At 41.5% G+C, this 12,630-nt stretch overlaps 1 protein-coding gene across 2 annotated transcripts in view; it reads right to left on the reverse strand.

Annotated features, from left to right (window-relative positions):
• Window positions 1-12,630, reverse strand: part of PTPRO (protein tyrosine phosphatase receptor type O) — a 141,444-nt gene that overhangs the window by 46,542 nt on the left and 82,272 nt on the right. For both annotated transcript variants that reach the window (XM_033057443.2, XM_033057444.2), the window contains exons 3-6: window positions 7,132-7,290; window positions 5,118-5,270; window positions 3,092-3,523; window positions 2,539-2,700 (exon numbers count right to left, since the gene is read on the reverse strand). In XM_033057443.2, the coding sequence (XP_032913334.1) occupies window positions 2,539-2,700; window positions 3,092-3,523; window positions 5,118-5,270; window positions 7,132-7,290 (906 nt within the window). The remainder of the gene's footprint in view (window positions 1-2,538; window positions 2,701-3,091; window positions 3,524-5,117; window positions 5,271-7,131; window positions 7,291-12,630) is intronic.

Below are 12,630 nucleotides of genomic sequence, written 5' to 3' on the forward strand. Positions count from 1 at the left end.
GAGCAACCCACTCCATCCATTTGAGGCAAACAAATTGACCAATGTTAAACCACCCTTCTTTCAGGGCATGATTTATGGCTGGTGTCCAGCTCCACAGCCCTGAGGCAGCAGAGGTGGCAGCTGCCGGGAACACCTGAGAACCCATGACAGGAGAAATGTGCCTGGCTGAAAATTGAGATTGCAGTACTCTCTGCTGCTTACCAGAAACCACCCAGCAGGATCAGATCTGCTCCGAGGGAATGCTTAAAAGCACTGACAGCCAATAATGTACAGATCATTGACCAATATTCAAGGATAAGCACACAGATTTTTTTGCCTCTCCACATACTAACACACCCTCCAAGCACACCACAGCCTCAAAGCATGAAAGTCAAGTTTACAGAGGTCACCACAGTGAAGAATCTCATCATTCATCAGACTTTTTGGAGCACTTTGTCGAGTACACAGCTTCAAATATGGATAAAAAAAGCAGTTTGGAAAATAAACTTCAGCTAGACTTGGTCAAAATTTCATATTCCATGAAAATAGCCCGTTTTTCTTGTCCCTTTTAAGCAGCCTTTGTGACCTCTCTCTTCTTGACATTCTTCCTCCCTGCAACTCTAACGTTAATTTACATTCATTGATAAAATAAAACAAATGTCAGAGCAAGAATGTGGTTTAAGATCAGCCTATAAAATTTGACTGCTATCCAGATGTGACAAAAATATGTAACCTAAGCCAGTAATTTGACAGGATGATTCACCAACCAAGCATTACAAGGAAAAGACAACATTGACATTGTAGTCAAAATTTATTCACAGCCTCAGACTTGCACCTCGCAAGTAAAAAAGAGGAATTTGATCATCAGATTATTCTCTGGAGACAGAGGATGTACATGTAGCTCTCACCATTCAGAAACTGTTTCAGATTGGCATTAAGAGAGCAGAGATGTTTCATGTCATGACTCAGAGTTGTAGTCCCCACATTAAAATAAAGCCTACTCGATCAGACTCAGAAAGAGGAATGGAAAAGCAATTTCAACCTAAGAATCCATCCCTCCAATCTGGCATTCTACCAGAAATACATATCTCATTTTGTTGTAAAAGCCTGCAAAACTAACTGACAAAACCCAAAAAACCAAAGGATCTTGTGCGTTACACGTAAAACTAAAATATGTTGCCTTCCTGTAGCACCTCAGAACTCTATCCACACTGAGATTAAAGTTCATCCTTAATGTGGCCATCCACACCCCTATACTTTGAATTAACATGTCCTCATTTCTCTCAGGTCCACAGTTCGCACACTTCTTGGAAGACACTGCATTAAATACGGCTTAATGAAAATATGTTTCACCTTGCAAAATGGAACATTTAGTACTAATAGCAATGCTACCTTTATCTACATTAATGCTTATCATATAATGAAGCTGTCTAACTACTCCTAAAGAAAAACAGAATACAGTGAAATTACAACAGCAGAGACTCTCTTGTGCTGTTTTCTGGATATTTTTCAATTATTGTTTATTTCAACTATAAAGCTGTTAAAAAATGGAAGCTATAGTGGAATTGCTACATGCAATCCAGCATTATGATTAGTTCCAGTATAAATACTTAGCATTTGTAAATGCTATGAGCTACCAAAGGCACAATTTTTATTCATAACATACTGAAGTACTTGACTACATTTCCTTTTAATATGATTTTTTCTGCCTGCTTTGACTACTGTGGCTTGTTGCAACATTCATGGTTTAGGAAGGCATTATCTTTCCACATGCAAAATTGTGCAGTGCTGCAGGTATTTCCCTGTCTCATTCTAAGGGCATTCTGTAGGGTATATCTATTTCCTTTTGCAGAAAAAGGTGGAAAGGTGACCACAGCCATTAGAGGGATAATGATCTGAATTCACCAACACCAGTCTCACATGCTGATCTCATTGTCAGTCATGGTATTAGTTTACACAGTAGTGTATTACTACTTTGTCTTTTATTAAATCTCCTGTTAAGAAACTCTGGGATTCTACAGGGAAATAATAAATTACTTTTTCTCCTCTGAATTTAGCAGGCTAAACCACTTTATCTACTGTAATTTGCTCTGTGTTCTCTCAGAGACCATGCAATTTCAGAGTTCAGTGTTTAATTGTGCAATTCCCAGACTCCCAGCCTGTGCTGCCCTTCATCCCTAACACAGTGCATACTCCTGGAGTAAGGAAGTTAAATATTTCCAAGGCTCTCTATAGCATCAAATTAATTCTTGGAATTAAATCCTCACTGTGAGAGGTGCAAAAGGGAAACTCATTCCACTTCTGAACACTGATAATGACTCCATCCCCTCACTTGCTTTCAGTTCTTAAGATTGTCAAGATGGCACAACAAAGTCCATCCAGGCAGGTTGCAATATATATTAACCTATTTGTATTTTATTTCCTTCTCTGGCACAGGGAATTCCAGAAGACCAGACCGTTGTGATCCATCTGCAGATGCCAGAAATGCCACAGTGGTCAAATTGTACATTGCAGCTGGGTTGCTCAGGGAGAAAAAGGTGAGTTTGATGAGATACTTACTGATGTAAAAGCTAAGTGTTTTTGCTGATTGACTTCCCCGAACTTCACAAGAGCCAGAGGAGCTAAATGTTGTTACAGACAACTTATATTTTCCTGGTTCTTTCAGTTCAGCAACAAATTTGTGAGTGTCCTCACTCACTGTCAAAGATTCTGTGGCGTTCTCTAAATTGGGGGGAGGAAAAAGAGTGTGGATTAATGGAAATTTAAAAGAGAATTATTTACATCAGAAATGCTAATCTTGTTTCAACTGTGGGACTGAGTGGTATCCAAAAGGACTGCATTCAAGCAGTGTGGCAATATGTACAACAGTATAAATCTTGTTTAATTAAAGATAACTGCAAGGAATAAACAAAACAAAAGAGTAAACTGCATTCACTCCTCCTCCCTTATTTTTATGTTGCCCAGCCAGAAGCAGATGCTGCTCAATGCAAAAGCTGCTCCAGAAATACATGGGATCTAACAAAGCCCTCTGAAGCACAGATAATTAATAATTTGTAGAGGAGACAGCCACCGATGGAATCATAGAAGAGAAGGGCACAAGGCTCTGCTTTACCTTCCCTTTGGATATTGATATGGAATCCATCAAAGGCAGTCGGGGGCTTTGGGGGCAGCCAGGTGAGCACCATCTGCACAGGAAGGAAGGGAGGGGGCTCGGCTGTGGGTCTGCTGGCATCACTGCCTCCATCATCCCTGGAAACTGCATTGACAAACTCCTCTTCCCCCTGGGATGACTCGGCCTCGCTGGACCACCAGGATGGTTGGGAGGTGGTTTCATACTCGGTGCTGTTGGAGGGCTCATCCAGCCAGGCTGCAGATGTGTTTGCTGCCGGCATTTCAGCCAGGCTGTCAGGAGGATGGCTCACTTTCCTTATAATTTCTTGGGGTCCCATGAAGGATTCTTCAGCAAAATTCCCGCTGTGCTCCTCCCAGTTGTTTCTGTTGACTGGTACAATCTGAACAGAAATGTTTCGAGGTGGGTAAGGAACTAAAAGAGAAGCAAGGGATAGTCTTTTAATGGGTGTGTTCTGTGCTCCTTTAAATGTATTAATTCCCCCGACAAATACCATTCTTCCAGGGAGTGTTTGAAATAACTTGCACTTACTTAAATCCTTCCTTTTCTTAGATATTCTTATGCATATTCCAGAAGTGATTGTAGTGGGATCAAGATGAGTATAAATTCACAATGAGCATAATCACAATTAAAGAATGCCAGGAAGTAAAGTAGATGTGAAGTCATAGTAAATCAAACTTCAGTGCTGTTGTAACAGCAAGGCTACTCTAGTGTGAATTTTTAACTGTGAATATACATTTATTTTATTGTGTCTTCCAGGAAGATCTTGATCATGGAGGAAAAAAAAACCCACCTCTGTAGAAATGGATTGAAATATATGTGCAAAACTCGTACATGGCATAGCTCATATTTTAAAAAATAACCGTTGCTGTAGGGCTTTTCATATGCTTTTAGCAGCCACCTTTTCACAAGTATTAAACATCAGTTTAAATTTTAATATTTGTGAAAGCTTGATCTTAAGATTTGGGTCTCCACGAGACAAGATTCTGGCACGCAAAGCAGTTGCTTCAGCTGATGCCAGGAGTTGAACACACAGCATTTTGTCTGTCTCACTGTAATTGCTTGTCTGCCTCTTACACACTCTAAGTGTCAGTAGCCTCTACAAATAATTTTGCCTGGCACCTTTAAAGCTGGCACTTTACAGCACACTAATTTCTTCCCATCCTAGCCACAGACACTAACAGAAAACCAGACTCTACATTCTCATTGTAGTTCATGTGAAAAATGAGGGATGGGAGAACAGCAGGACAATGAAAAAAAAAAAAAAAAAAAAGAAAGCTATCCTGTTGGTTATGGTTCAATATCTCAACAACTATATTTAGGATCTTCAGGACAGAGCTCAGCTGGCATCAGTTGGCTTAGTTCTGTCCAAGGCAATGGACCAACATTCAGTGTATTCATCTGAAGATTTGGCCTTTTGATTTTATCGGTGGTACATTTCACTTTGGACCCTGATAAATGTCTGTGGTCCAAGAGATTAACGAAAAAGTTTTGGGCACCATCCCAGGGCCAAATTAAATTAGTTCTGGACCCTGAACAAATGCAATTTTCAGCCTTTGCAACATTGCTGTCTTGGAAATTAAAAGTTCATGCTTCAGGGCACAAAGTGGCCGCCAAGCCAAGCAACTATGACATTCCTCTGCCTGATGGAAAAGTGCAGAGTGAGGAAGGTCCTCTTGAGCAGTTCTGCCATGATTCACTACACAAGGAGACAGACCAACAGAGATAGATCAATAGTCTGCTCAGCACAGCTATTCCTGTGGCTTAAAAATTAATTCCTAGCACAAGGCCGAGGATATGTCACGTGAAGCAGAATTTAATTTCTGAGAAGCGAGCTTTTTAATAGAAGCACTCACACAGATTTCCCTCTGTACTGTTTGTACACACGAGCCTATGGAACAGCCACAACATCCTCCTTCCATACAGACCCTGCTCTCTGTAGGATGAATCCCCTCCCCACAGCAGCAACACAGATTTGGAAGAAACAGTGTGTGGGAATTTTCTTTACCTGTTCTGTGCTGTTTGGGCTCATGCTGGACCCCACTGTATTCCACCAGGGTGCTCTTGTTGAAGGTTGCTTCTGATACCAACTGAAATGTGATGTTACTGTAGCATATGCCTGGCAGCCAGTGATTGAAAACTGTTTTACCTTTAAAGAAATCTGCAGAAGGTTTAAAGAGAAAAGAAGAAAGGAAAAAAAAAAAAAAACGGAGGATAACGCATCAAATGTTCACTTTCTGATAATGTGACTGCACATAGTGAATGGGCAATTTTTTAGATGTTTAAACATTTTTCAGCCTGCTCTGAGACATGAAATAGTAATAATTCAGTTTGCCAACACTTTTCGTGGCTGTCAAAGCCACTTTGCTACCAGAAAAAAGACAAAAAAAAAGACAAAAATACCCAAAAAAACCAAAAAACCCACCCCAAAAACAGCCCAGCACAAGAAACATGAGTTGCTTTTCACTGGCAAGGGAAATGAACCTGGCAACCTGCTCCACATGACACTGAATATCTCAAAGAGCATCTGACAGCTCCTGCAGACCTTTAGCTGCTGCACGCAAAAGCCCCTTTGCTCTTTTGCTGACTGAGGCTCAGCATTTGTGGGAGATGTTCAAAGGAGCGCCCGCCTGCAACCGAGCACTGCCCAGGGCTCAGCTCATGTCCAGCACACAGGAGGGCTGAGCAGAACCTGCTCAGGGCTATCTGCCTGTGGGAGGAGTGTGCAAGCTGATTAGGGAATCTCCTCATTTAGGTTGACTCTTTTATTTATCGGCAGCTTTAGCCTTACAGCCCCCAGAATCATCGTTTAGCTGTGGAAGGGAAAAAATTGCTGCTGGTATCCCTTTTGCTCTCTGCAAAGAGGTCACCTATATTTTCTGCTAGGATCCAGATTTTACCCATCCTAACTTCTGGCGATTTACAGCATTGGAAATGGGATTTCTAGCCCCACTTTGTATTGATGCAAAGACAATCTCAAATTCCCTGATCTCCTTCCTGAGGTGTGTATCTCCCCCTGCTGACTTTAAGGAGAATTTCCAGTGACCAGTCTTCTATTCTGGGATCCTGAATTTAGTGCCAAAAATTCAATTCAGCACCTAGTGGATTGCCCAAAGGCATTTTACTGTCACTGTGGGATGTTGAACCATTGGGGTTTCAGGGTCCACAGGGCATGTGGGTGCCCTCCTCACCTCTTAGGGTGCTTCCCATAGGACATTCATAGTCCCATTTATAGCTCTGAGACAGATACTGTGCTTACTGCACTGTGTACTGCTATGTAAAGCTCTACTGCAGGACAAAAGTTATAAACAAATAAACGAAAGGGTTCAGTTATGAACAAATCAAAAAGAAAGCAGAATTTGCTCTTGTTTCATTCAGGAGGTTAGGTTGTCTGTTTGCTTAGGCTGTCTAGACTGCTAGATTGATTTAAGAACATTGAAATTTCTATTATGCAGCAGGGTTTATTAGCTCAGGGACAGCTCTGAATGCTGCACTAATTTCCTATACAGCCTAGCACTATGTCACTGCATGGTGATACAGAACCACCAGGTCTGATCCTGTGCCAACAATCTGGTTTATTGAATGGGCTTCCCTCCTGTGGGACATCCCAGAGCTTTCCCATCAGCTACAGACCAAAGAGGAAACCTTGGCCAGAGGGAAGAGTCTGGGAGTTTTTGTATTGCTTTGAACTGACACAGAAGCACCAGTGGCTGGGGCTGCCTTCCCGGGCTGATTTCAGACTGAATACAAAAATCCAGACCACCAAGTCTTCCTCTAAAATCCAAAAGAAAGGGGACATCACTAGAACCCTATAGGATTCCAGCAATTTAAAAATCCCAAGTGAATCCTAGCTCAATTCCAAGACCCATGCCTTACTTCACAATATAAAAGCTATTATATAAGCACATGACCAGAAACACCAATTATTATGTAAGTACATGTCAAAACCCCGTCTAAGGCCACTGTTTAAAATGTTTCCTGCAGAGTTAGTATTAAATTTTGGTGAAACAGTTTCTTCCTACCTTTGTACAGCATTGTTCTGTAGTCCTTTCCTTCCCAATAGCTTATATTTACCCTGGTGAAAACATTGTATTTCTCTGGGTACTGAATTTCAAACAACACTCCTGTTTCTGGAGATGGTTTGTAATCGTAGATAGAAACATTGCTCACAGGAAGTGGTTCTAAAGGATATACAAACAAAAGAGGGAAAAAAGGAAGAAAGGGTAGATTAATAGGCAAACAGAGTTCTTCGCATTTATACAATATCAAGGAAAAGAAATGCTTTTGTAGGTATGGCACAGACACTCTTAAATCTACCAGGTGATATTTGAGGCTCCACTGAGGTGTGGGGCAAAGCTACCTGGGACATTGTCAAAGCCAGTATTTCTACGTCCCCCTCCCTTCAAAGAATGTATCTTCTTAACACTTAAACAGAAAAATTTCCATCTTTGACATTAAAAAATGTTATTATTTAAGCACTCACAGTCATCACCTCAGAAACATTTTACTCTTTAATACTTGTCAATCATGTAAAAGTGCCCAGACAAAATCAACACACCACTTGAAACTGCTTGTGACTTCAGCATAAATGTAGAGCTTTTAAGACGAGTTGAGAAAATTGTCAGTGTAATGGCCAGGGGAAGCTGCATGAATAAAGACTTTTCTATTTTGGTATTTACACATTTCTTTATTTCATGGGTAGTTATACAGTCCCTATTCCTACCACATGAGAGGGCCACCATCCTTAGCTGTTTATCCACATCAAACTTCTACAAAATAAAAAGTACCACTGCCATTATTTTACAGATGAAGAGCTGAGGTACAGACAAATAAAGTGCTTTTTGAAGGGCACAGGGAAGGCCTGTGCATAGGAAGGGGCTAAGTCAGGAACTGCTGCTCTGAACTCAGTGTATTTTACTTCACAAAAAGTAAGTAAAATATCCTGTGTCCTGTGATCTGAAATCCAGACCAGTGTAGCTCCATCAGCTGAGGAAAGCCATGTCAGTTCACTGCTACTGGATTGGTGTTGACAATAAGAGAGTCACGTTTTTATTCACCCTTCTCTATTCATAAAAAACCGCAAGAAAAACTAAAAAGAAAGAACACCTTTTGTCCAATGCTTTCCTCAGCAAGAAAGAAATGACAGCAACCCAATTATCCAGTGGTTAAGAGGTCCAAGCAAGGTTGTACTGTTAGCTGAAATTTGTCATAGTAGTGTGTTTTAATAGAGATAGTTAATGCAATTATGCCTACATCCTTATAAAGATTAGCATGTTGATATAGTTCTTGCACACTATAGGGATCAGATTGCAGAATTCAGGTTGGTTGGTGTGGCCTTACAGGACCCATTTGAGTTCAAAATTCTGCTGCCAAAGGCCCTGGAAAAAACCTAATATAATATTTTTTCCCACAGAGCATACAGTCACAACAGGCAAGAGAAAGAGTAGATGAAATGGGAAGATCAGTCTCAGTATCAAAATTGCAGTTATCCCACAGGAGGTGGGGTAGGTTAATCAAAAATGGAAAAGAAATACTGTAATGAAAGAGAAAAACTAAATCCCAGCAGAGTGTTTTCACTACACATTTAAGTTTCTAGATGTGATAAGAAAGAGAGAAGAAAAAACAACTGGGAATAAAACCATAGATGCAAATAGAATCTCTCACCAACACCAATGTGTTGTCATCTCTAACTCTGCCAGGGCATGGAAACGCAGTAGTGTGGGATTATTAAACTATTTCTTGTGGCAAAGGCACTTCATTATCTTCATCAGATCTATCTCAGTATGTTTGTACATTAACCACTCACAAAGAGAAACTCCCCATCTCACAGATACTAACAGGCACTTCAGTGATGGCATCTGTGAAAACTCTGCTGACATTTCATGGCAGAAATAAAGAGGAGTAAAGCAGAGCACAGGAAACAAAGCCTACCTTCTTCTTTCTGCCAATGCTCTTCCTGGCTTATTCTGAAATAAATAGTGGAAATGACTACCCACATGGCCAGAGGGCTCATATCACAGCTCCCACAGCACACAGGAGTGGTTTAAATGTCAATAACAATCTCTAAATAGCACAGTGCTTATGTGCAGTCATCTCTCATGCTAGCTGGTGTGCCCTGGGCTTTCTCCTGCTGTCTCATTCACATCTGAGCTCTCCTCATTTCTCAGAGAATTACTGAAACTTTTTTATGCCAGTGATTCAATTACCCCACTTACTCCTTCCTACAACAAATCAAATAAAGGATGGAAGCTATATTCATTTTTAATCCAAATGATTTTTCCTCCTGATGCTTTGATTTAATTAACCAACAATTGAATTAAGCAGTAATCACCACAGACTCTCTTTCGTGTTGCTATCTTCTGCTCACTATCCTCTCCTTGCTCATGGCTCATGGCAGCAGAGCTGCATGAGTGACATAATGCAATTTAAAGATTCTCCCATTATCTTACTTCCTTCAGCACCAAATCTCCACATCAAAAGCTATTTGCACACTGTGAAATTAAAAGAACGCTCAGCAGATAACCATCATGTTCTGTCTTTCACTTACTAACTGCTTCTAGGGTTATTAAAATTAAAGAATATGTAAAATGCCACTCTGTACTATCTATATTTATAATTCAGTGCATAAACAGTCTGGTCTTTTTAATTTTACTATTTTCAGTGTTTAGGATCCAGCTTGTCAGAGATTTTAGTGGCTGTCAAGAAATAGCCAAAATAAAGTGGAGCCACAGAACAATAATACTTACAGCTTTATAAAAGCTCTGTACCACATTGAAGTTGTATTAGAGAAGGGACTTTGAGCATTTCAATGTTCCTCTAATAGCTTAAAATACCTCTTCACTTACAATCTCCTTGCTTTTAGACTTGGATATTATATTACACACACATAGATAAGATTGCAGGATCAAGACTTGAATTTGCCATTTTTCTTAGTGTCTCAGAATCTACTGCTTCTGTAGCAATTGCTTTCCCATTTTATCTGTTTACAGGAAAGTCAATTTCTCTGTTTATTCTGGACTTTCCAGCATTTTGCATTTAGCATATAACTTACATTACACAAGCATCAAGACAGCAAAATAAATGTGCCTAACATCTTCTTCAAATGCCCTGGAAAATTCTGAATGCTAAATCTCCATTAATGTATTCAATTTGTGTCAGATGCATTAATATTTGCAATTCAGGGAGGAAAAAAAAGTACTGTGAGAATAAGTACCATATTTCAATCCAAATCAATTTACCTGTAATATGTGTAGATATGGTCACTCTACAAATTGAATTAATGATTGATTATGGCTGTAGCTTTGAATACAGCATTACTTGTGGGACCGAGATCTCTTGCTTCTCACACTGGAACCCAGATTAATCATTATTTACCTCCATATTGTGACTTTTATGAAAAAGATGTCCCATTAATGGAGTGACCTAACCCCCATGAGTAATTCCCTTTATTCATAGGAAGAAGTTGTGAATTGTGCAATTTTCTCCCCGGGATGGCACTGTTTATGTGGCTGTATGATTACTGGGAGTAATGCACAGCCAGGGTAAAGCTTCCATTACACTCTAAACCTTAGGATGTTTTATCTCTTGTTAAAAAGAAACCATCTTTGAGATTAAAGAAGCTGTTGTTCTATACTTTGGGAACATAATGTTCAAGTTTATGATAGGTAATAGTAATATAGTGTTACTGCTTGCAAAGGGAGAATATAAGTGGAAATACCACATAGGGTGATAAATAAAAAGATGACAAAACCTAAAAAAAAAAAAGTTGTCACAAGAACAAAAGCAGAGCTATTGCTCTTGAACAGATTTAGGCCAATTGTTTAGATCCTCCTTATAAGGAACTGCAACAATTTTCTGCTGTAATGTGCTTTCTGTTTCTTTGATTCTAATGGAGAAGTTTTTTCACCCTAAAAAGAGGATAGCGTAGTTTATTTGCTGGGAAAAGATGAGCACTGATGGACCTAGATGCTGCTCTGAGTTACATTTCAAAGTCAGGACTGCCACATCTAACCAGCCTTTTTAAAGGTGCTTCACATCATCCTTTGAAAATGAAGGGCTAAAGTCTCACATTTCATTAAGGAAAAAAACCCTCTGAAGCTCCAAGTTAAAGAGCTCTGATCCATTAACAAGGCAGAGAAAAGGATTGGGCCTGCTGAATCACTTCCTGCAGCATCTGGCACGGTGACAACAGAGCATTAACTGGGTCTAGTGCCAATTACTTTGTGAGGGCTGGAGATCAGTCCCGGGCTGGAGCTGCTGGCCTCTCAAGGAAAATGTTTTCGTGGGGCACACAGAGGCAGAACTCTCCCTAAAGGAAATATGTTTCACAGCCATGTATGTAAGGAACCAGCTCTTGAAACAATGAGACATTTTACCACTCAAAACTCCTAATCATCAGCAAAAATAAGTCAGGCAGAGCTGCTCCTAGTTACTATCAGAGATCCTCAGATCCAGATTTCTCCAATTCCCAGCAGAGACACATTTTTTCCTGCAACACACAATAGCTTTGCAATGTCCTGCTTTCCCCATTCCTTCAAATGTATAAACATTTTTTCCTACACAAGATAAAGTTGACAGTGAATACGGATAAAAAAGAAAAATATCCTATATGGATATGACTCACCTTGAGAAGAATAAAATAAGGTTTCAAGCTGGGGAAACGTAGGATGAGTGAGTCAGAATCTCAGTCACCAATTTTACAGATGTGGTCTTCATTTATTTCATAAGCTACTTTGAAATCAATTAGTAACCAGGTGGAATTTTCAGTCAAATATTTCAAAACACTAAATGAAGTCCATGAATTCCAGAGTTACTTTATCCCCATTGAAAAGCCAAAGCTCCAAGAGCAGAGGAAAGCAGGCCTGATGCAGTTGTGTTAGATATCAGAACTACAGTAATTTCACGAATACAAGCCGCACCAATTTGACCAAAATTTTGGTGGAAACCCGGAAGTGCGGCTAATATTCCGGGGCGGCTAATCTATTAACAAAATTCTAAAAGCTGCCAACACGGAAGTGAGAGCCCGCGGCAGCCCCAAGCCAAGCTGGAGCCCGGCCGGCCCCGGCAGAGGTGGGAAAGCCTGGCAGAGGCGGGGCCAGCAGTGTCGGGGGCGGGCGGCTGAGCCTGAGCCAGCAGGGCGGGGCAGGGGGGCGGCAGAGCCTGAGCCAGCAGGGCGGGGGAGCCCGGGAGAACTGGGGCTAGCAGTGCAGGGGAGCATGGCAGAAGCAGGAAGGCCGGCGGGTGGGGCTGCCTGGCAGCGGGGGAAGCCCAGCATAATCGGGGCCAGCAGCGTGGGGGAGCCCGGCGGTGCGGGGGCCTGCAGTGCCGGCCAGGGCGAGCAAACGCGGCGGCGGTGCAGACGGGAGGGGGCGGCCGGCGAGCCTGGTGGCGGCGGCGGCAGCCCTGCCAGCGGGGCGAGCGAAAGCGCCGCTCGCGAAAGCGCCGCCGCGAGCCGCGAACCGCGAGCCGCGAACCGCGAACCGCGAGCCGCGAAAGCGCCGCCGCGAGCCGCGAGCCGCGAG

This window comes from Catharus ustulatus, chromosome 4, assembly GCF_009819885.2.
Source record: "Catharus ustulatus isolate bCatUst1 chromosome 4, bCatUst1.pri.v2, whole genome shotgun sequence".
Classification (NCBI taxonomy): domain Eukaryota; kingdom Metazoa; phylum Chordata; class Aves; order Passeriformes; family Turdidae; genus Catharus; species Catharus ustulatus.